The 24724-nt window shown below is 31.8% G+C and overlaps 1 protein-coding gene across 1 annotated transcript in view; it reads left to right on the top strand.

Moving 5' to 3' along the window:
* CSMD3 (CUB and Sushi multiple domains 3) overlaps window positions 1-24724 on the top strand; it is a 1590968-nt gene that overhangs the window by 1135005 nt on the left and 431239 nt on the right. Inside the window, exon 22 of the mRNA XM_044684131.1 lies at window positions 12169-12338. Coding sequence (XP_044540066.1) covers window positions 12169-12338 — 170 coding nt within the window. The remainder of the gene's footprint in view (window positions 1-12168; window positions 12339-24724) is intronic.

The raw sequence follows: 24724 nt of genomic DNA, 5'->3' as shown, positions 1-24724 counted from the left end.
TCACTGAACTGTGACCAAAACATATACTGCTCTGAATCTAACAGGGCCTAAATCTCTTTACCCATTACATTACCATTATATTGCCATTTATGCTGCTCTTACTTTGTCCAGGAACCTACTTCAATTATGTGTTTTTATCATAAGCAATATAATCCAAACCCTAGCATATTTTCTGGACTAATTTTCCACTTTTTAAAAACCACTGATTAGAAAAAAAGGGGACCACTTTTTCATTCCTAAGAAACATTTTTCAGGGATAAAAGAAAACAATGTCCTGAAGTTAACAGCCCTACTTTCAGAAATGCAAATTATATTCAATTCTCATGTAATATTTGCCTCTAATAAAGATTAAAGTCATATCTAGTATATAAAAAGGAAAAAATATTGGGAATTTCACTGAATATGTGTAGCAGGACAATCAGAGATTTCTGCTTCTAGGGAACTGAAAAATTCCTTCTCCGTTTTCTTTTGCCTCCAAAGTGTCTATTTTAAAGATACTTCTTTGAATTATTTTAATGATATATACTTACTTAAGTCCACAAAGAATAAAGAATTGTCTGTGAAATTATGAATTTCTGTTATGTTCAATATATCTTTTATTTTACTTTTACATTAAGTTAAGCAAAACTCCTGTACATGTCTGCATTCACTTCTAACCTTCTTTCTTTCTGCATATTTTTGTGTTTCCTTGATTTCTTTTCTTTCTTTTCTACCATTTTTGTGTCGTTCACCTGGCTTTCTTACCTTTCCTATGGACTTTTTTTGATGAATTAAATCCAATGTATTATGTATAAATGAAATTTTTACAAGGAACATTTGAAATTACCCTGAGTATCTGACTTGGTGGTTATTTTATTCTATGGCATTAAAATGAGACAGGGTAGTACATGAAAAGTAGAATAAGATAAGTGATTTCTCCTCTCCATAAAAGAAGGCTTTGGGAGGACTTTGTTATTCTACCCTCCAGCCTTCCAGTGAGAGAGGAAAGGAGGCTGAGGGAGCTGGTAAAGCTCCAGATTAGCAGAATGATGGTGAGTTTAAAAGAGATGAGTTAATTTTGGGAAAGGCATCTTGTTCTCTGGATATGAAACCTGGACAGGATATCAGATGTGAAGTGCAGTTAAACTGTTACTTTTCTATGCACCAGAGGCAATGTGGTATAGTTGAAAGAGCACCAGACTTCATTCAATGAATGCACATTAATTAATTACAGACTATCAGTCTTTTTGTTGTGCTGGCAACACAAAAACCAAAGTGAAATTGTTCTTGTTTTCAAGGAACTCTACATTCTAATAGGACAATATACTGTATTCCCAAAGAAATATTTACAGAAAAATACAAAATGGAATCAGGGTCAGAGAGTTCTGGGTTAAGATTTTGCCCTAAACATTAATAATTGTGTGATCATAAGAAGTCATTTAACTTCCTTGGAATTCTATTTATTCATTTGTAAAATGGGGCAAATAATGTAGGGTATCCCCAAAGTCTTAGGACAATACAATTTTGCTGTATTATAGCTTAACATTGTGCTAAGACTTTGGGAATATTCTATTCTTAGAATACCTACCTCATAAATTGGTGATAAATAAATGAGATTATGTATGTAAAGTGTGTTATAAACCTTAAGGTGACCAATTGTGTCTAAGTATGAAAAGGCTTATACAAGCCAGAAAAACATTTGCCACTGACCTAGTACTGACCTTGACAATGATAATATTTCTTGAAGAAGTTCTGACAATTCTTTGACAAGGTTAACTCTTTGACTAGGTATGAACTCATTTTGTCTAATGGGATAATGCTATGGACCTAGATTCCTGTAATTCTTCAGACTGTGTCATTCCATGACTCAAAGCTACTTATCTACTTATTGCCTAGTTGACAGTTCTTTCCTGGTGAAGTACTCTTGGAGTATTACAATTCAAAAGAAGGGATAGACGATACTTTAAAAAGAGAATTACCAGCAGCAATACAATGACCCAGGACAGCTCTGAGGGATTTATGGTAAAGAATGCTACCCACATTCAGAGGAAGAACTGCAGGAGTGGAAACAGAAGAAAAACAACTGCTTGAATACATAGGTTGAGGTGGACATGATTGGGGATGTAGACCCGAAACGACCACACCTGCAACTATCCACAATTTGGAAACACATGATAAAACCAGTGGAAATATGCGTCTGCCATGGGTGGGGGGAGTGTGGGGGGTGAAGGGGAAAGTAGGAGCATGAATCATGTAACCATGTTAACTTTTCTAAAAAATAAATATTAAAAAATTAAAAAAGAAAAGAAAAATAAAAAGAGAACTATTGATGAGAAACTGAAAGGAGATAAATAGAATATACAAAGAATATAGCACCAAATGATAATGGCTAGCAAAGTAATTTCTAGACCATCCAGAAAAATTCTAGATCCTTTAGTCTTAGACCAAGCAAGAATTGGAAATAATGAGCGAAGAGGCCCAGAGCTGTGCTGTTGAAAAGAAAATTTAGATTTTGCATTTTTTGGCCCTATAAATTGTGTAGCATCTGCAGATCTAGGAAAACCTGGGTTTAAGACCCATGTCTGGCACATATACTTTTGTGATTTGAGGTAAGTCCTTTAATGTCTTCATGCTCTTAGCTAGGAATTGGCAAACTAAGGATATATGGCTTGGGAACTAGGAACGGTTTTTACATTTTTAAATAATTGAAAAAAATCCAAAGAATTTAAATACTTCATAACACATGAAAACTACATGAAATTTAAATTTCAGTACTCATAACTAAACTTCATTGGAAAACTGCCATTCTCATTTGTTTACCTATGGCTAATTTTGTGCTACTAGTAGTGTGAAATAATTATGATATGGCTTTTCTCATCATTTTGCACTGTGGTTGAGAGCACTATGAATTGCAATGATGCAATTATAACTCAACAGCACTTTCAAATGCCACATGTATAGTCATACCACAATATATATTTTTTAATTACCAGGCCATTTTCATCATATCCAAAGAAGAGAAGAAGAGAAAATTGGACTTCAAAAGTAGGCCTTTTAAGACATTGTTTAGTATGGATTATTTGCTATAGAATTAGATGGCAAAACATTATTGCATTTATTATTCAATATAACTGTGCCAGAAAAAATATACATTAGCATTATCAGATTAAGCACTTATCCCAATATCCCTAACTTATAGGAAAGCAAGTCAGAAAAAAGTGAGAAAATGTAAAACAGAATATCTTATCACAGTAGAATATTTTTGACAAAAACAAAATTCCAAACAAGTAAGTTTCAGAGTGGCCCTTTATTAGCCAAGTAAGGAAAGTCATTTGTTGAGGTGAATTACATTTATTTTTATTTTTTTACAAATTTATTACATACTTTTAACAATAATTTTACATGACTTCTGAATTCCTTACCTCACTTCCATCCCTCCTTCTGCCCATTAAGAAAGCAAGAAAGAAAAGTGATGTCAATTATTTATATTTCAGTATTTGCTACGTTTAAAAAAAGAGCAAGAAAAATAAAGTGAAAACATTCTACTTCAGTTTGTATTCAGACTCCAACAGTTCTCTCCCCAGAAATTGAAAGTATTTTTCATCCTTAGTCCTTTGGAATTGTCTTGTATTATTGTATTAATCAGAATAGCTAAATCATTTGTAGTTGATAATACTTATAGTGAATTAAATCAGGTTTAATTGTCACAGCTTAAGAAATGTGTCCAGAAAAAGTGAACTTAGACTATTAGCTTTTTGATTGATTTAAACATAATATGCTATAAAAACTTAATGTAAGTATTTCCTAATAATATCTGTTTGAAAAGATGCTTTCAAAGCCAAACACATGAAATTTCATTATAAATTAGCATTTATAAAAGAACATTTGCAACTGATTTGGATAATAAGAAACACTAATTCTGAATCTTAAGCAAAAATTAAGCCAAAAGTTTTTCATCCTCCACAAAATAAGAATTCTATTGTCCTCATTACTAGACCTGTATTACAAAAGTGTACATTATTATTATATTTTGAATTTATTGTTTACTATTTTGTTTCTTTACAGAAAAAGTTTGTATACTTCTGCTTTAGGCAACTCTTTAAGACTAAATGTTGTGGAGAAGATGCTAACTTGCATGAGTTTAGGAAATTCCCTCAACAGAGGCATGAATTCATGGAATTCCCAAGTCCAGGCCTATTGCTTCACCAACCAACAATAAGATGGTAAAACTCATAGCTGGAAAGAAACTTAAAGATAAAATATGGCAACTTCTTATATTTTCAACTGGGGAAACTGAGATTCAGAGTGTTTACAATAGTCTAAGGTCACACAGGTAGCAGAGCTAGAATTTGAACATATTACATCTGGCTCAAAAACCAGTGCTATTTCCCCAGTGTATCATTGCCTCCTCAAAGAAGAAAGGTGACTTTTTATTTGAAACTAGTTACAAGGAAACCTGTTTGAGAAGCCTAAGCTTATTTTTTACTTAAAAAAATAGTCAATTGCTCTTTTCCAAAATGTATTATGTAGTTACGAGGAAAGAACTCTGCAATAGGAATTGGAGAGCTAGGCCCTTATCTTCTACTATTCAGTAGCTATGCATCCTTAGGGAAGTCAGTTAATACTTCTATACCTCAGTTTTCTTCTCTGAAAAATGAATACAGCACTGACTCACTGGCAAAATTATTAACAATTCTCAGCTCCCAGAGTTGTGAGTACTAAATGAGATATTTGTGAAGTGCTTAGCACAGTGCCTCCCACATAGTAAGCATTATGTTTCTTATTATTCTTATTGTTATAATTATTATAAGCAATGATTGTGGGAGAAGAGAACATTAGATAGGTCATGGAGGGAACATCCTTATTAATTAAATCATAGATTCATTTAAAAATTCACTGAAAGTATCTAGTTATTTTTATTAAGCTATTTTAATAATGTTAATATTTATTAAAGTTTTCATGAAGAAATCTAAACTTTCTAGAAAATCCAATGGTCAGGTAGATAGTATATGGATAAAATTTAATATATTTCAAAATCAAAGTAAAATGTATTGCATAGATCATACAATGTTTAGCTGAAACTGAAAAAAATGTAATTATAAAGAAAAATAAGCACTTTTACCAAATAAATTTTAGAGAAATTTTTTGAGTGATTGTAATAAATTCAACAAAGACTTCTCTCTCAGCAAATATTAAGAACTATATGGCTAGAAGAGAAATGGCTTTTAAAATTCAGTACAGAGTATAATACATATGTGTTTCTTAACTTAACCCCCATTAAAGAGAGAAAACTCGAGAGGTGTAGAATTGTGTAATTAGAATCTGCTCCCCAAAATTCCAATCCCCAGCATCCCACTTTTGTTCTTACATTACATCCTTATATTTTGGAGATAAAGTTTCTGGGACCCCACCCTTCTCTCTCACTTCCTACACAGCTGGGAAAATTTCTCTTTACTCAGGATTTTACTTTTCGTCTTTTATTTCTTTTACTTTAAGTAATTATCAATAAATCTTATAAAATATAATACTTGGAGTTATTGGATATTCATTTTAATCTTACAGAATCAATAATTTAGTAGTCAAGTACAACTTTTGAAGAAAGATCAATAACTTCCTTACCAAAGGTTAGATAATGATAGCAGGATCTATCCTCTATGAATTAGGTAAAATTACTTGGAAATTCAAAACAAAAAGTAAACATTTAAATGACTGTTTGCTTTAATATAAATGAATTTTAATATTAACTTGTGAATTTTAACAATAAATCACTTCTTAAAACCATAAACAAATGTATTTTTTTAGTTTAAAGACAGAACTTATTTGTTTAAAGATTTGCATGGGTAAATTTTAGAACTTTTTTGGAAATTTTCTAACAGTTTGCATAATAAATGTGTTACAAATAATTATATGAATGCAGTATTTCAGTATTCTTGGAGTATTGATTTACATAGTATCAGTCTAACCAAGGAGATTCAATTAAAAAAAAACAATTTTCTACTTAAATCACTGTACACTGGATGATGATACTCATTTTTCAAAAAATTGTAGCACAGTTCTGGGTTTTAGTATAAACACACTGAACTGTTTGCTTCTGTATACACAGGATAGTCATTACACATTTTCACTTAATTAATGGAGGTTAAAAACTCACTGCCTCATCTATTTCTTAGAAGCTTATAAAAGATCAATGTGGAAAGAAATAGTGCATTTTGAAAAAAAACATCTTTTGACTATAATTCTTAAAGAATTAACATTCCTTAGGATATCACTTTTGTATTTTTTGAAACTGCATCTTTAATCCTTTCTAATGTCTAATTGGAAGTTTTAAAAATATCTTTTAATTTCAACCTATAAATATTTTATGGCCATCTAATAGAGAAGATTCAATAAAAATATTAAACTTTGTCCAAACTTTTTTATTGCGATTCAATGAAGTTGTTGTTAAAATAATACTTGTTTCTTATTTTCATGGATTTATAATCTCATTTTCTGGGAAACTAAAATCTCACACCCACCCATCATTTGTGACTTGCCAATGTCTCATGAAGGATATATATATGCCTTCATATTCTAAGCACCTTACTCCAGATCCCTTCATATTGTGTGAATATATCTGGAGCACTCAGTCTATCCATCAGTCTTCATTACCTCTTTTTATGTGTCTGACTCACCTCCTTTCTAGATGTACATCTTTTCTGCTGTCCACCTCTTCTTTGATAATATGTAACAAATTCCTATTCTCCTGTACAGTAGCCCTCTACATCACCATTTGATTAACTTGTTATTACAGTTCTTCAGAGAATGACATGACATGGCCCATAGAGCATTACCAGAAAAATAATTAAATGATTAAAAAGATAGATCTTTGTTTCAAGAAGAAGCTCAAGTCCCTTAAAAGCTCTGCACACTTTCACAAGGGCAATACAGCCTACATTCCTCTTCTAGTTTAATTTCTGGACCTAACTAATTGTCTATTCCCAGAGTTGGTTCAAATACTTATGGATTTTCTATCCAATTGCATATTGTTTTGACAGTAACTATTCTTCATCCATTCATTTTTTAACCTTTGCAAATGTTAGTCTAAAGCATTTTGAATAATTATAATAGATATCATTTAGGACACCTAATAATATTCTCATCTGAGCTAACATGATACCATCTAGAAACAGGAATACTTGGAATACCTCTTTAGGAGTCCTTCCATTTTGATTCTGCATTGCATATGATGACGGCAGAGACCTTTGGCAAGCAGATATCAATCCTTCCTTTTTATGTCACACTTGATATGGGTTTTGTGGTGCAAGATAGTTCAGATGTAGATCAGCAGAACCACACCATTAGTACTCAGAAAAGGAAGAGAAGAGATGATAAAAGGAAACAATTTTAATATGTGTCCTTTGTCCCTGCCCATGTCTGGTGGCACTTTACAGTGGGGTAGCTTCAGAAAGTGAAGCATGTGACAACTTTTGTCCCTTCCTGAAAGGCCCAGAGTCCATCAGAGGTCAAACATATAAAGTTTTAGATGAAGAACCGTTTGGCACCAATAGGAGATATCTCTGTCATTGATAGAGAAAACTAGTAATTAAATGGAATAAAAATATATCCTGAAACAGTGCATTAATATGTCTGTTTTCCCAACATGGATACTTTTTTAAATTCATGCCAAGTTAAGCATCTCACTGAGTAATTTATTCTTAATCCCTTTAACCTGACTGTAATAAATCTGGGTACCTCCTGCTGGTAGTACATTTATTTGTACACTTGCTACACAGTTCTAGAAATACTTTTTTTCTCCTTCTCTTCAAGGATGGTTGAATTTGTAACACAGCAGATTTTCAGTTTTTTATTTACTTAAGAACTCAAAGGGTTTTCTTGGCCATGGTCTGGTAAGATGTGGGTAATGATAATTTTCTATGTATATCCTGAATTGGATTTTTATCATTTTATATTATGTTATATTATTTATTATATAATATATTATATAGATTAGCATAGTATATTCTAGTGTATAGATGTATTAATTTGTTTGTATACATATATTTTGTTTGTGCATATAGATATCTCTATCTATATACTGCGTATGTTTTTCTCTCTCTCTCTCTCTCCATAGTTAATTATAAATCTGCCCTGGAAGCCAGGAAATCCTGGGTTCAAGTTTTGTATATGCCATTTAGTTATTTGACATATTAAACAAGTCATTTTTACTCTCATTCATCTCAGTAGTCTTCTAAGACCACCTCACAGACCATACAAACTTATACTGAGAGGGGGAATTTTCCCAAGAAGATCCCTATGCTAGTAAAATCACAGTTCTGTTTCCTATTCCAATAGTACTGTATTCTTCCTCCATTCCAAACGTCCTTGTTACTTTTGAAAACTCCACCACTTTCCTGGTCATCCAGACTTGAAACTTTTGGGTGCCATCCTCTATTTCTCACTCCCTCTTCCTATACCCAGTCTGTTGCCAGGGCCTGTCAATTTTATCATAATTTCTCACATAAGCTCCCCTTTCTACTCTGACACTATCACCATTCTGACAGTGCCACCACCCTGTCACCACCTCGTCATCTGCCGTCTGGACAATGTCAGTAACTTGCTAGTGGGTTTGCCTGCCACAGACTTCTTCTCCGATATAGTTCATCCTCCATTCACCCACCAGAGTAATTTTCCTAAGGCACACATTCAACTATATTAAACCCTATCACACACATACACAATAAACCCCAGTGGCTTCCTATCACCTCCAGGTTCAAATACAAAGCCCTCCTTTTGTTGCTCAAAGTCCTTCATAAGCAACCCTTCCCCAACCCCACACAGGTTCCCCACCTTCCCATTCTTCCAGCACCTCACTCCCCGCCCCTCAGTTGGTGACCCAGTGACACCGATCTCCTTACTTTCCTCACGTCATTCATCTTCCCATACAAGGCATTTTCTTTGACTGTCCCATCTTCTATAAGAAAATGTTCTCTATCTGTCTTAACTCTAGTGGTTTCTCAGTTGTTTTTTCAAAATTTCTTATTTATTCTGTAAATGGTTTGTATGTATATAGTTGTTGTATGTTGTCTCCCCCATTAGAATGAGAGCTTTTTGTATCCTTAGCGACTAACATAATAAATGACAAAGTATTTGGTACTTAATAAATGTATCCTATTAAATAACTTTATTACATAATAATTTCATTAGGTAACATTCTGTATTATATAGTAATATTTATATTAGGGCATATTCTGCTCCTTCAGAAATTTCTAGTTTTTGGCTACTATTACTCACAGACCTTCATCTTCAGATTCAAGATGCCAATAACAAGAAAACAATGATATAGTTAGAATTATGTAGTGGCTTCATGATTTGTAAAGCATTTTACAAATATTATTTAATTTTATCTTCACATCAGACCTTGAGTGGAGGTGTTGTCCCCTTTTATAGATAAGGAAACTGAGGCACAGTGAAATTTAGTGATTTGCCAAGGTTACAAAGCTAGTAATTGGCTGATGCAGTATTTTAATTCAAATCTTCATGACTCTAAGTACTTTGCCCATTCACTGTGCTACTGTTTGCTTTATTTAACTTTTTATGTTTGCCTTGACTCAGAGTATTGTGATTTTCTTCCTCTGATGACATACTCTAAAAATGAAATCCCAGAATTCCCCATGATAGAAGCCCTGCTCTACTCATATCATAAATCACTTTTATTTTTTCTGTGGGGATCTCTGTGTTTCTGATGCATGCGCCTTTATCTGTTACTTCCTTCAAATCAGTACTCTACTCCTAGTTGACATGGTAGTTAACCAGTTCTCATTGGTGGCATCCAACTTAGCATTTGTGAGAAAATAGTTCAATAAGATGTTGCCCACCCACTTCTAAAAATGAAGTGTGCATCTACATACTTTGTAATTTTCAAAAATATTTAATATCAAAACCAAATCACAGGTGGGATAAGTTTTTCTAACAATGAGTTCCCGCTCAATAAACAAAATAGACTTCTGATATGAATGAAAGAAGTTTCATTAAACTCATTCTATATGCAAAGCTCTGAGGATAAAAATGTGAAGAATGTGCCGGCTTCCAAAAGATTCACATTTAAACTAGGAGAGATAAAACATTTAGGAAATTTCTGTTGCAAATTACTTGTAAAAGCTTGACGGTCTTTAGGATGTGCAGTGGTAAAGTAGATGCTATTGTATCTTCTTTAATATCATTCCCATTAAAAAAAAACTAATTGGTATTTTCTAGGATTTTAGTAGTGATCACTTGCTTTTCTGGGTCTTCATTATCTAAGGTTTCTGCATGGTCGCTATCTTTCTTTTCTTGAAAACTACTCCTTTGGCATCTAATCTGATCATGATGTGTGGCACAAAAGATTTGCTTGGACTGTCAAAAATCAAAACCAATTAGTCTATGTGCTAGCTAGCAAAATCCTTGAAAATTTTGTTCACATTTTTTATCCTTAAGGGACTAATGAATCCTTAATGAAAGAATCTCTAAATTTCTGAAGAGCAACTTTTTCAAGGCTTTTATCTGTTAGGAATTCAGTCTCAGAAATTTCATTTTGGCCTTCTCCTTGTGGTTTTGCCAAGAGAGATAAATAGAGGAATTTTTCGAAGATGGAAAAGCTCTTCACAGTTCTCTACTGGTGACCAACAAAACCCAAGAATGGCTTGAATTTATAATAATTCTCTGGATGTGACAAAGTAAACTGCATTAAATCTTTTCAGGGTGACACATGTGACTCATATATTTCAATTAAATAAACACGAATTCAAGAAATATCTACCAGAAACTAAGCACTGTACTAAGGTTTGAGAGCTACAACAACAGAATAGTTCCTGTCCTCAAGTATTTCATATTTGACTTCCCTATTGGATGGAGATTTAACCAAACTGCACTTTTGAGTAAGCAGTTTAGACCAGCAGCCTTCAGCTGATCTAAGTTCAGTCATCTTCCCTCCAGTCCTTATAGCATTTTTCCAGAGAATATCCATTTATGCTAACATCTCAGAGTAGTTCAAATTTTTCAGAAACTCAAAGGCTGGCTTAAGGCTACTTTTTCTTTTTCTTCTCTAATGAGAATGAAATGATAAAGGTTCATCAAGCTGATGAACCACACAGAAGACAATTCAGGACAACATCTGTCATGATGTTGTGATTCACTTCTCTCATTCAGTGTCTGATAATCTAAATACATCCTTTTGTTCACATCTATTGGTAAAACTACTGTGATGATTCCATTAACTAATATCTGATGTCCACCTGAGCACACCTAACATCCTATTAACATACTGAAAACAGCTTATTGATCTTTCCATTCTTCAGGAGTCACAGATGTCTCCCAATAAACCTATTTCCAGGTCTACCCAACAGGTTCAGGATTCAGTGAATACATATGGGTATCATTTTTTATTCCTAAATGTAGGGAACTACTACATTAATAATACTATATCATTATATTAATTGGTTATATTATTATAATACTCTCATTCCCTTTAAATAACAGGAGAAATATGGCAGAAAACATGTTTTGTATTGATATTTTTTGAGAACTCTCTAACAGCTTTTTAAAATAATTAGAGGTTTCCTACAGTGTTCCAAATTAGTCTTGGAAGATTAGGATTTATCTTATATCCATTCCAGACATTGTACTGACATAATTTGAGAAATCAACCTATCTTCCAAAGGTACTCAAATTGGTTATTGATTACTGGGGAAGGGAGGAGAATGACTTGATTGATATCAACATATTGGTTTGAGAGAGTGTATTAAAAGAGGCAAAAATAGTAACAAAATTGTAAACTTGCTAAATTATGGCGAACTCTATCATTAATTTTGTTGATAACTAATTATAACATATTACTTAAAATAAGGATCAAGTATGGAAGAGGTAATAATTTATGATTAACTTAGTTCCATAATCTATAAAATTAAAGATCAAAATCTCTTCTTTCTTCTCTCCCTCTTTCTTCCTACTCCTTTTCTTAGTACTAATATTCTAAAATGAACACACTTGTGCTTTCCATGATGAAATAAAGCACACATACATTTCTGCACTTTTAATTTTTTTTCCATTTAGGCTCTAGGTGTCATGAAATGCTAATGATGTACTGAAAGGCATTTATACTTCCATACATTACATTATTTTTTAATGTTAATATACTCTATTAAGCTATACCTCAATATTCTGTTTTACTTGCAGCGGAATGTGGTGCATCTGCAACAAATAATGAAGGAATTTTGCTGTCTCCAAATTATCCTCTCAACTATGAAAACAACCATGAGTGCATTTATAGCATTCAGGTACAAGCAGGGAAGGGAATCAATATTTCAGCCAGAACATTTCACTTAGCACAAGGAGATGTTCTTAAGGTAAGTGCATCACTGATACATCCACAACCTATATTTTAATACCTACTTCCCATTTGTTGCTTTGTTTTATTAAACTATATTAAGTTTGTGTTATCATATTATATAGTCAAACTATCAATTTTTATCTATGATAATTTAATTATAATAAAACATTTTCCTTCCTAATCTGATAGATTTTTAATAATAGAAATTAAGTAAATAATATTAACAATTTCCATTTTTCTTAAATCCCTAAATTTGAATGTTTTGATAATATTCCTTAAACCAAAAAACATTTTATAAAATAGGTTTTCTTATCCACATTTACTTTGCAGTAAAATATTTTTATCTATTGAATTATAATTGATTTTGTTTTTGGCAATATCTAACTGAATTCCCATGGAAATTTAGATTTATTACTTATATAGTTTATTTTATTTGGTTACTAAGCTGTTTGCATTGACAGGTTATTTTCTAAAAGTACTTTTGTGGATAAGAATCATAAAGAATGAGAAGACATATCTGAGTTATGATCTGTAAGATAGGAAGGAATGTGCACATCAGGGTTATAAATCCACTGAAACAGTAAAATGTTTCTCTATTGTTAGAAAGTAATTATTTATATCTTAAAGTAAAAAAACGTTTATTTAAATATTAAAAATTCATTTATTTTGAGCAAGAATGGAAACCTGTGAAATCAAAGGTTATAAATTATCTGCTTGAAGAAATAGTTAACAATGTAGCTGATATCATTTAATTTTGTAATTATTGTTATTTCATTTGAAATGATTGTTATTTTATAGTCTTAGTACCAAAAAAGAAGAACTTTTATTTTTCTCTCTAATTTTTTTAATTCTTAGCACAGGGCCTTGCAAATATAAATGCGTAATAAAGTTTTCTCTAAATAAAAATTTCTTTATGAATTCTCTAAGAATGTTGTGTTTCAGTTACTTGAAAGTGAAATATATGCCTTTTTTAGAGGAATCCAATTTGACTAATTGGTGGCAAGCATAGAAACTAAGGCCTACTGTTGAACCTGGGAAAATATAATATTGAAAGCATCATATAACAAATACTTTTGCACTTTAGTGAACCATGATTTCTGTGGTATAGGTAATCTCTACATAAATATAGATTCCGTCCCCTGGACACCTTCATCTTGGTAAGTTACTATGCCAATTCCATGCCAAATTAATCAACCTTCCATTTATAAACTTTCCCAAACTTGCCCAGGATCACACAGGTACTAAATATCTGAGAGAAGATTTGAATATTGATTGGGTCTTTCTGACCCAAAATTAGCCCCTCTATTCACTGACTCCTAACTATCTACTGTCTAGCAATGAGAAGGGGAGATGTTTTCAGAAATAAAAATATTATAAAAAAATAAAAGTTTATTCTGAGATGATGGAGGAATAGATTTGCTCACTCTTTAAATGGTTAAAAATAGGGCCTCTGAGTGAATTTTAAAATAGTGAAGGTGGTTAAGAATAGAGGAAATAATTATCTAATGAGAAACAATTTGAGAAGAATCTGGGAGGGCTCTACATGACTCTCTAATAACTAAATAAACAAATGGCAGGGACTGGAGGCAGCTGTGGAAGATGAAGCAACTAACTATATGGGGAGCCAACAGAGAGAAGAAGACAGTGGGCTTATGTACACTGACTAGATAATATGTCAAACTGGCTAAAGAAGGGGAGGAGCATAAGTGAGTGAACCATGGGAGAATGGAGTTCCTAATTGCTGCTCTAGGACAGAGAGATAAGAAGATGCTTATAGTCACTGGAGAAACCATTGTGGAAAAGAGTATTGAAATTGGTAGCATTGCTTCAATATAGATATCAAAAGAATGAAGAGATCAAAGATCCCTCAGAGATGTCAGGAAATAACAAGGAGAACAAACCCTGTCACTTTATTTCCCTGCATAGGGAGAAGAACCTGGCACTTGTATAAAATTGATAATTAAGGAATAAGCTGCTAAAAATGAAAAATAAGAGAAATGGGTAAGCTAAAGGGAAAGACCCCAGTCATATATAGCTTCTTTGGAAATAAAGATCAGAGTCCTAATTTAGAAAATAGTGAAATTAAAACATCCACTTATAAAACTTTAAAGGAAAATTTTAAATGGATATAAGCTCAAAAAGAGTTATTGGAAGAGCTTAAAAAAGATTTCAAAAACCAAATGAGAGAGGTTGAGAAAAATATGTAGAGAATTATTAAAGATCAATCAGTTGGAAAAAGAAATCCAAAAACTCAGTGAAGAAAAGAATTCATTACAAATGAGAATTGGCCAAGAGGAAGTTGATAACTTACTTCTTAAGACAACGAGAAATAGTAAAATTGAATAAAAAAATGAAAGAAGATAGAAATATTTTTTTACAAAAGCAACTTACTATCACAAATAAAAATTTATCTATAGGCTTATCACCAGATTTAGAAGCATTTATTAGTAAAGAGAAAGAGTGAAGAAAGAGAGAGAGAGAGCAAAAACCTAACTAAATCTGATTCCCCATTTGGCTGCCTAAGGTCATGCCACTGAGGCTTGTCACATTAGAGCCCAAATCAGTCAAACACAGAGAGAAAAAGTCTGTCCAGGTATGGAAGCCAAAAGTGCTAAAGGGCTTTCCGTCCTTCCTTAAAAAACCCTAGCACTTCCACCTCCCTTTCCTTGAACAATGACTCTCATGCTGTTTGCCCTTCCTTGGTGATGTTACACTAGCTCTGGCATGTTGACTCTAGGGGCACCATTGCTGATGCTGGTTATACCAGGGCTAGAGTCTGAACTCAGTATAAAAATCCCCTACATATTGTCTTTCACATATTACCTAGGAAACTGAGAAGAGACAATATAATAATTCTTAGAATACCTGAAAGTTACAATCAAAAAAGAGTTTAAATACACTGTCCTTCAAGAAATTGTTGAAGAAAATTATTCCTGCACAGTTGGGAAAAAAGCTGAGAGAAGGCTACCAAAAAGAGGAAGAGAGTGGAAATTGTTTTTTAAAGCCTTGTAATGCCCTTCCTCCTGTAAGGGCCAGAAATGTAAGGGGTAAAAATAAAAGAGTTAGACTAAATTTATCAGAGTGTGGTAGCCAGGAATTACTCAATTCCAAATGATTTTTATCAATTTATTTATAAAATAGAAGTAAAGAATGAAAGTAGAGAAATGAGAAAGAGGGAAATAAGAAATAAGAAATCTAGCTTAATAAGCTAGACTCTTTGCTTAAGCCCTGGCTTTACTTTGGCAGGACTCCAGAAGCCGCAGCCAAAGGGCCTAGAGGTCAATTAAACAAGGATTTAGCCACAAGGCCTCCTGTGAAATGGGGGGCCTCTTCAGAGGCTAGTACTTTCAGAACAAGACAAGAAAGGCAGTCAACCTTTTTTCACTAGCCATGTGGTAGTTCTAAGAGAAAATAGAATGCAGTCCAAGGTCCTCAGCTAGAGATCTTCCAGGGTCAAGTTGAAAGTGAAAGACCTCCTTATAGGAAGTTTTTGCCACTTATAAAGACCATTCCTTTCATCACCTCCTGTGCCTTCCTCCCACATTACGAGTACCAATGACAACTAAAGGTTTGCTGAGGACTGCCCAGGGGCCAGTCAGTTGATTCTGATTGGTCATTCATTATACCACTTGTGGGTCACAGACTTCCCCATACTTAAGGATAAATGGGGTGTTTACTCTTCTAGTGATTAAATCTAAAAATGGGCAGGGGAAAATTAATCCCATATTCACACTCCCTAACTAGCTTGCATTTTGCTACTTTGTGTTTATTTTGTACCTATCCTGTATATATTTGTACATGTATATATTGTTTCCTCAATAGATTACTAATTTCCTTGAAAGTTAAAGAAATAAGAAAGAGAATTGCTCTGGATTTTTGGAACTAGAAGAAAAAGTAGAACTTAGAAACAGACCATCAATCATCACCTGTAATAGATTCTCAAGAAGAAAACACCCAGGAACATTATAGCAAAGTTTTGTGACTCCCACCTTAAGGAGAATAAACTGTGAGCAACAAAAAAAAAAGTTCAAATACTGTGGGGATACAGTAAGGATAATACAAGATTTAGAAACTTTTACATTAAAACACCAAAGTTCATAGAATACAACATTTTGAAGGGTAAAAGAGATTGGTTTACAATAAAGAATAACCTACCCAAAAAGCTAAGTATCATACAAGAAAATAAATAGTCATTTAAAAAATAAAAGACTAAAATATTCTTGAAGAAAAGTCCATAACTGAATGAAATATTTGATACACAAAAAATGAGAAGAAACATTAGGAGATAACCTGAAAGATTAATTATAAAGGGTTTAGTAAGTTTAAAATATTTATTTTTCACATTAGAAAATAATATGTTCAAACCTTTTGAATGATAGCACTAACTGGTCAGTTTGGAGGTGCATTTATACATAAAAGCTTCAAGTTTGAATAATATATAATATAATGAGTTAAAAAATAAAATCATACAGGAAAGAAAAATTCTAATCATCTCATCTAAAAGAGAATGAATAAAAGAGATGTTACAATGAAGAGAGGTAGAGGATGGAACTATGGTAATGATTCATTCTCTTTTAGATGAGATGATTAGAATTTTTTTCTTTCCTGTATGATTTTATTTTTTAACTCATTACATTTTATTCAAACTTGAAGCATTCAGAGATATGAATTTTGCCCTAAATACTGCTTTAGCTATAATCCCATGAATTTTGATATTTGTCTCTTCACTGTCATTCCCTTTAATGAAATCATTGATTGTATCAATAATTTGTTTTTGACCCACCCCTTTTTTAGGATTATTTATTTCCAATTAGTTTTTAATCTGTTTTTCATGAACCCTTGTTGATGATCATTTTTATTGCATTATGACCTAAAAAGATTGTATTCATTATTACTGATTTTCTATATTTGGTTGTGAAGTTTTTATGCTGTAGTACATGGTCAATTTTATTGTATGTACCATATACTTTTGAAGGTTATTCTTTTTATCCCCATTTTGTTTTCTCCAAAGATCTATTCAATCTAACTTTTCTAAAATTTAATTCACTTTATTGCCTTCTTGTTTATTTTTTGATTAAATTATCTAGTTTGAGAAGGGAAAGTAAAGGTCCTAGCTTTACTGTCTATTTATTCCTTAAGCTTATTTACTTTCTCCTTTAAAAATATGGAGGCTACACCATTTGTTGTATAAATATTAAGTATTGATATTACTATATTTTCTTTATTCGCTTTTTTCAAGATATAATTTCCTTTTTTATCTCTTTTAATTGGATCTATTTTTGCTTGAGCTTTGTCTGAGATCATGTTTCTTACTCCTGCTTTTTAAAAAATAATCTAAGTTATAGCCCAATATATTCTGCTCCATCCCCTTACCTTTACTCTGTGTGTCTCTCACTCAGATGTGTTTCTTGTAAACCACATATCATAGAATTCTGGTTTTTATCTACTCTAGTTCCTGCTTCCTTTTTATGGGTGAGTTCATCCCATTTGCATTCACAGTTATAATTACCATCTGTATATTCCCCTCCATTTTATTTCCCCCCTTTTGATCCCACACCTTGTCCTTTTTCTTTGTCCCTCCACACAAGTGTTTTGCTTTTAATCACCCTCCTCATCAATTTTTATTCCCTTATATTACTCCCCTCCCTACCACTACCCTTCTTATTCTCCACCTACTCTTTTTATGGGGTTATATAGGATTCTATATTCTAATGAGTCTGGTTTATTACCTATTGTTGGTCCCTATTGCTTATTCCTTCTCTGAGCTAATTCCAATTAAAGTAAGGTTAATGCCCATAACCTTCTCATCCTCCCTTCTACTATAATAGTTGGATTTTTTTCACATCTCTTTAGATGATATAAAGTACCACATCTTACTTCTCTTTTCCCTCAGTGCAGTCTCTTTTTCACCCCTTGACATTTTTTTGCATGTCAACTTAAACATCTTACTCCCACATCATCTATGTACACATCTAACTATTATGATAATGTTAAACAATTTAAAAGTTACAAATATCACCTTTACATTTAGGAATACAAACAATTCTTTCTCATTTGAGACCCTTAAATTTTCTTCCTTTTTTACCTTTTTATGCTTCTCTTGATTCTTGTATTTCAACATCAAATTTTCTTTTTAGGTCTGGTGTTTTCATTAGGAATACTGGGATATCTTCTACTTTATTAAATGACCATTTTGGCTCCTAAAAGAGTATACTCAATTTTTCTAGATTATTAATTCTTGGTTATAAACTTATTTCCTTTGCCATATGAAATATCATATTTTAAGCATTTCAATCTTTTAATATAGAAACTGCTAAGTCCTGTGTAATCCTGACTGTGACTCTATGATGTTTGGCTTGTTTCTTTCTGGCTGCTTGTAGTATTTTCTTCTTGCCCTGGTAGCATCTGGAATTTAGCTATAATATTCCTAGGAGTTGTCATTTGGGGATTTATTACAGGAGGTAACTGATGGAGTCTTTCAATTTCTATTTTTTTCCTGTTCAAAAATATCAGGAAAGTTTTCTTTGATAAGTTCTTGCTATATGATATCTAGTTTTTGATTTTTTTTATCATAACTTTCAGGTAGTCCAATAATTCTTAGATTTTTCTCCCTGGATCTATTTTACAGGTCGGTTTTTTTAATGAGATATTTAATATTTTCTTCTATTTTTTTTCATTCTTTTGATTTTGTTTTATTGTTTCTGGTGTCTCATTATGTCTTTAACTTCTATTTGTCTAATTCTAATTTTTTAAATGATTTTCTTCCATGACCTTTTGGATCTCCTTTTCCATTTGGTCAGTTCTCCTTTTTAAGAAATTCTCTTCACTATTGGTTTTCATGTTTCTTTTTCCATTTGACTGATGCTACTTTTTAAGCTGTTATTTTCTTTTTGTATTGTTTTCATTTCCTTTCCTCATTTTTCTTCCACCTCTTTATATTATTTTTGAATTCCTTTTTGAGCTTTTGCCAAGGATTGGGACTTCAAAGAGTGTGTGGGGGGTTCTCTGCTATTGGCTTAGACAGATTCCTGGGGTCTCAGAGTTAGCTTATGCCTATATTCAGAACCTGGTGTGGTAGGTGGGAAGTGGGCAGTTAGTACTCTTTTGTGTGTACTTTTACTTCCAATTCTCTCTCATTCCAGTGAAATAGACTCTCTCTGACTACTTTTAAAGTTCTTTTCTATAGGAGAGTTACTTCACTTCAAACTCTTGTTTGTTCTATGACCCAAGTATTTGCTTTGAGGATGCTATTTTTTTTTAAACCCTTGTACTTCGGTGTATTGTCTCATAGGTGGAAGAGTGGTAAGGGTGGGCAATGGGGGTCAAGTGACTTGCCCATGGTCACACAGCTGGGAAGTGTCTAAGGCCGGGTTTGAAACTAGGACCTCCTGTCTCTAGGCCTGACTCTCACTCCACTGAGCTACCCAGCTGCCCTGAAGATGCTATTTTAAGCCTGGTTTTAAAGGATTCTTAGAGTAGGTCTAATTTTCTATGCTATTACTCCACTGTCTTGGATCCACCCCAATAAAAAATTTTATTAAAGAAAATGATAGCAATCAGTAATCAGAGGGAAATGTATATTTCTTAGTGCTTATATCAATAGAATAGAGAAAGAACAGCTCAATGGATTATGTATATAATTTTAAAAAAAGAAAAAGAACAAATTAAACTTCCCAATTAAGTTCTAACTAGGAAATCCTAAAAATTAAAGATGAGAGTAAATGAGCTGATTATTAGAAAATAATTTAATTAATAAATAAAACTAAGAGTTTTATGAAAAAAATAGACAAACCATTTGGTCAATGATGATTTTTAAAAGAGAGAGAAGAAAACTGAATAACTGCCATCAAAAAAGTAAAGGGTGAATGTACCACTAATGATGATGAAATCAAAACAATTATTAGGGGTTATTTTACCCAATTATATGCCAAATAATTGAATAATATAAATTAAGTAGATGAATAGCTAGAAAAATATAAATTGTCTAAATTGTCAGAGGAAGAACTAAAATATCTAAATAAACTCATTTTAGAAAAACCATAAAGGGACTTCCTAAGAAAATAGCATCAGGACCAGATGAATTTACAAGTGATTTTTATCAAACATTTTAATGATCATCTAATTCCACTATTAAATACATTTGAACAATCATTAAATAAGGAGTCCTGCCAAACTTCTTTTATAAAACAAATATGGTCATGATACCTAAACCAGAAAGAGCAACAAGAGAGAAAGAAAAATTTCTGTCAGTTTCACTAGTGAATATAAGTACAAACAATTCTAAGTTAAAAATACCCAGCAGACTACAACAATATATCACAAAAATATGCTTTTTGATCAAATAGGATTATAACTCATATATAGGTGAGATAAATGATTAACATGATTGATTACATAAACAAAAAAGTAACAAAAATAATATTATTGTATCAGTACATGCAGAAAGTTTTTGACAAATTACAACACTCACTTCTATTAAATACTTTAAAAGAATATGTATAAATGATTTTTCCTTATATTAATAAGAAATATATATTTTAAACCATTAACAAAAATTATATAGATGTGAGTAAATTAGAAAGTTTCCATATACATATATATGGATAGATAGATAGATAAATAATAAGGAGTAAACAAGGATGATCTTTATCACCAATATTTTGTAATCTATAAAAATACTAGCACCAGAAATGCTAGCAATATCAAAAAAGAAAGAAAAATTAATTGAAGGTACCAAAATGGTTAAAGAAATAAAACTCTTTGCTGTTATGATATATATACAAAATACCAGAGATTTGATTAAAATCAATTAAAACTATCAATAATATAACAAATTAGCAGGATATAAAATAAACCTATACAAATAATTAGTTTTTTATGTATCATTAACAGCCTTCTGCAAGAAAAGATAATTAAGAGATAACACATTCAGATTAAACGTAGTTAAAATAAAATATTTAGGAGTATATATTCCCAAACAAATCCAGAAATGATATGTACATAAATTATAAAATATTTTTATACTAACAAATCAGATATAAATAATTGGAGAAATATTAATTCTTCAAGGGTGGGCAGAGACAATATAATTAAAATAATCATGTGTAAATTAATCTACTTATTCAATATTATTCAAATTAAATTTCCAATAAAAATTATTGAACAACAACAAAAATAAAATAAAATCATTTGGAAAAACAAGAGGTCAAAATTATTGAAGGAAATAATGAAAAATATTAAGGGAAAAGGTCTAACAGTATATATTTCAAATTATAACATAAAATAGTAATTATAAAACGTACTAATAAATAGAACAGTGGAACAGTCTAGATATAGAACAAATATTGTAAAAAATTATTGAAACCCTATGTTTGACAAAGGTAAAGTTTCAAATTTTGGCACAAGAATTCACTATTTTGTAAAAATTTTGGGGGAAACTGGAAAGCAGTTTGGCACAAACTAGATAAAGAAGTTCTTACACTATTTGCCATGATAAAATGGATATATTGATCTAGGTCTTAAAGTAGGTATTATAAACAAATCAGAATAAGGAATATGTTACCTATCAGGTTTATGAAGAAGAAAATAACACACATCTAACATATAAATATTTCCTCTCTTGATTTAGCTCAATTTTTGTTTCCCTTTTTTTTTTTTTTTTAAACCCTTACCTTCCGTCTTGGAGTCAATACTGTGTATTGGCTCCAAGGCAGAAGAGTGGTAAGGGTAGGCAATGGGGGTCAAGTGACTTGCCCAGGGTCACACAGCTGGGAAGTGTCTGAGGCCAGATTTGAACCTAGGACCTCCCGTCTCTAGGCCTGGCTCTCAATCCACTGAGCTACCCAGCTGCCCCCTGTTTCACTTTTTTTTAAAAGAAAGTCACTAAAAAAATCAGTTTGCCTCTTTGATTTTCTGAATATAATATTAAAAAATTCTTTTCATTGATAGAAACAGGAAATTTAAGATATCTTTATTTTTTAAAATAAGCAATATCTACAAATTGTGTGGTCTCTTTATTCTCTTCATCAGTAATATCTGAATTGTTAAAGTAAGATTATAATGATATTGTGTAAACAGTCAACTCATAATAAGGAAAGTTGTATCTAAAGTGGAGTCATGAAATTAAACTTCTTCCTTTTTTGCCACTGAACAACATAATAGCAGTTGCAGCAATAATATCAATAAAAAATACATGATATCTACATTAGCAACAAAAATACATTTTTAGGCCAAAATGGCCAGAAAATTTTGCCCACAATGCCTTAATTTTTTTGTTTTATTTTGCCTTACCATAACTAAATTTCAACAATTAATTATTCATTTGAGTTATCATTAATTAAACATCTTTTAAAATTCAAATATTTCTGAAGGAATTGAAGCAAATTAACAAAACTTAGCCAGAATTCATTAGCTTGCTTTTCCATTCCTAAAATCTAATGCAGATCTACTCCCTGAGAATGGGATATTAGATGGGAAAAATAATTTTGAACCCTTGGGCATTTTGAAACTGGGCAAACCATACTTGAACATTTCAGAAAGATAATATTAGATCAATAGAAAGCCAGAGAAAGATGTTAGAAGAAGTGTAAGAAGTTTTATATCATGTCCAATTTTCTCAAGTGATTGAGAAGCTAAAAATCTTCTAATAGACTTTCCTTTCTTTTTCTTTTTCAATTTGCTTTATTAACTATTTATTTTTGTTTGAATTTTATTTTTTCCAATTTCATGTAAAAACAATTAAAATTTTTTTGAGTTCCAAATTCCCCCTCTCCCTCCCTCTCCTTACCCCTCATTGGGAAGACAAGCAGTTTGATTTACATTTTATATATATATATATATGTAGTGAAATAAAACATGTTTCTATATTAGTCATGTTGTGAAAGAAAATATAAAAAAAAAGAAAAATAAAGAAAAATTTTAAAAAGTGTCCTTTGATTTGCATTCATACTCCATCAGCTCTTTCTCTGAGGTGAATTTCATTTTTGGTCATGAGTATTTTGGAATTGTCCTAGAACACTATGATGCTGAGAATATCTATCATTCACAGTTGATCATCATATAATATTGCTAGTCTATGTATAAAGTTTTCCTAATTTTGTATACTTCAGTTTACATCAGTTTGTATATGTCTTTCAAAGTTTTTCTGAAAGCATTCTTTTTCTTAAAAAAAAGTACGTTAGTATTTCATCAAACTCATATGCTATTCAGCCATTTTCCAATTAATAGTATCCCATCAATTCCCAGTTCTTTGAAACCAGAAAAGAAGTGTTACAAATATTTTCATAAAAATAAGTCCTTTTCTTTTCTTTTCTTTTTTTCCCTTTTTTTAGCTCTTTGGAATACAGTTGTAGAAGTGCTATTGCCAGGTCAAAGACTGCACAATTTTATAGTTCTTAGGGAACAGTTCCAAATTCCTCACCCAAATAGATCAGTTTAACTCCCAACAAAATTCATATCTCTCAGTTTTCCCACATCCCCTCCAACATTTATCAGTTTGCTTTTGTGTCATGTTATCCAATCTTATAGGTGTGATGTGGTAACTCAGAATTGTTTTTATGTTTCTCTAATCAATAGTGATTTAGAGCATTTTTTCATATGATTGTATAGAGCTTTGATTTCTTTTTCTGAGAACTGACTGTTCATGTCCTCCAATCATTTAGTAATTGGGAAATTTCTTATATCCTTATACATTTTAATCAGAGAAAATTACTATGAAAAAATTTCCCCCATTTTTCTGCTTTCTTTATAATTGTGGCTACATTACTTTGGTTTGTGAAAAAATCTTTCATATTTAACATAATCATAATTATCCTTTTATATCTAGTAGTGCTATCTACTTCTTGTTTGATTGTAAATTCTTCCCTTATCCATAGATTTGACAAATAAACTATTCCATGCTCCCTTAGTTTGCTCACAACACAATCCTTTATGTCTAAATCTTTTAATCTGCTCTGTGATCCACTTCCATTTTGCAGGTAAGTTCATCACACTTTTATGAGTATTAATCCTATGTTTCTCTTTATTCTGCTTTTTCTTTTCTATTCATTCTTCTGTCTCTCCTTTCACCCTTTTTCTCCACCAAAGTGTTTTGCTTCTGACCACTGAGTCCCCCAATTGTCCCTCCTTGCAATTAACCTCCATTTCTTTTATACTCTATTATTCACTAGAGTATGGGTTTCTATACCCAAGATATTTATTTACTCTTTGAGTCAAGTCTTATGAGAGTAAGACTCAAGCATTGTTTTTTACCCCAATCTTCCCCTCCACTGTAAAAGCTCTTTTGGACCTCCGTACTTGAAATAATTTACCCAGTTCCACCTTTTTCTTCCTTCTTCTGCCAGTACATTCTTCTTTCTCGTTCCTGAATTTTATTTTTTGGATTTTTGTTTTTAATTTTGGATT

Source organism: Gracilinanus agilis, chromosome 1 (genome assembly GCF_016433145.1).
Source record: "Gracilinanus agilis isolate LMUSP501 chromosome 1, AgileGrace, whole genome shotgun sequence".
NCBI lineage: Eukaryota > Metazoa > Chordata > Mammalia > Didelphimorphia > Didelphidae > Gracilinanus > Gracilinanus agilis.
Note: the sequence above shows the minus strand (reverse complement) of the source record. Positions and strands in the feature narration are given on the sequence as shown.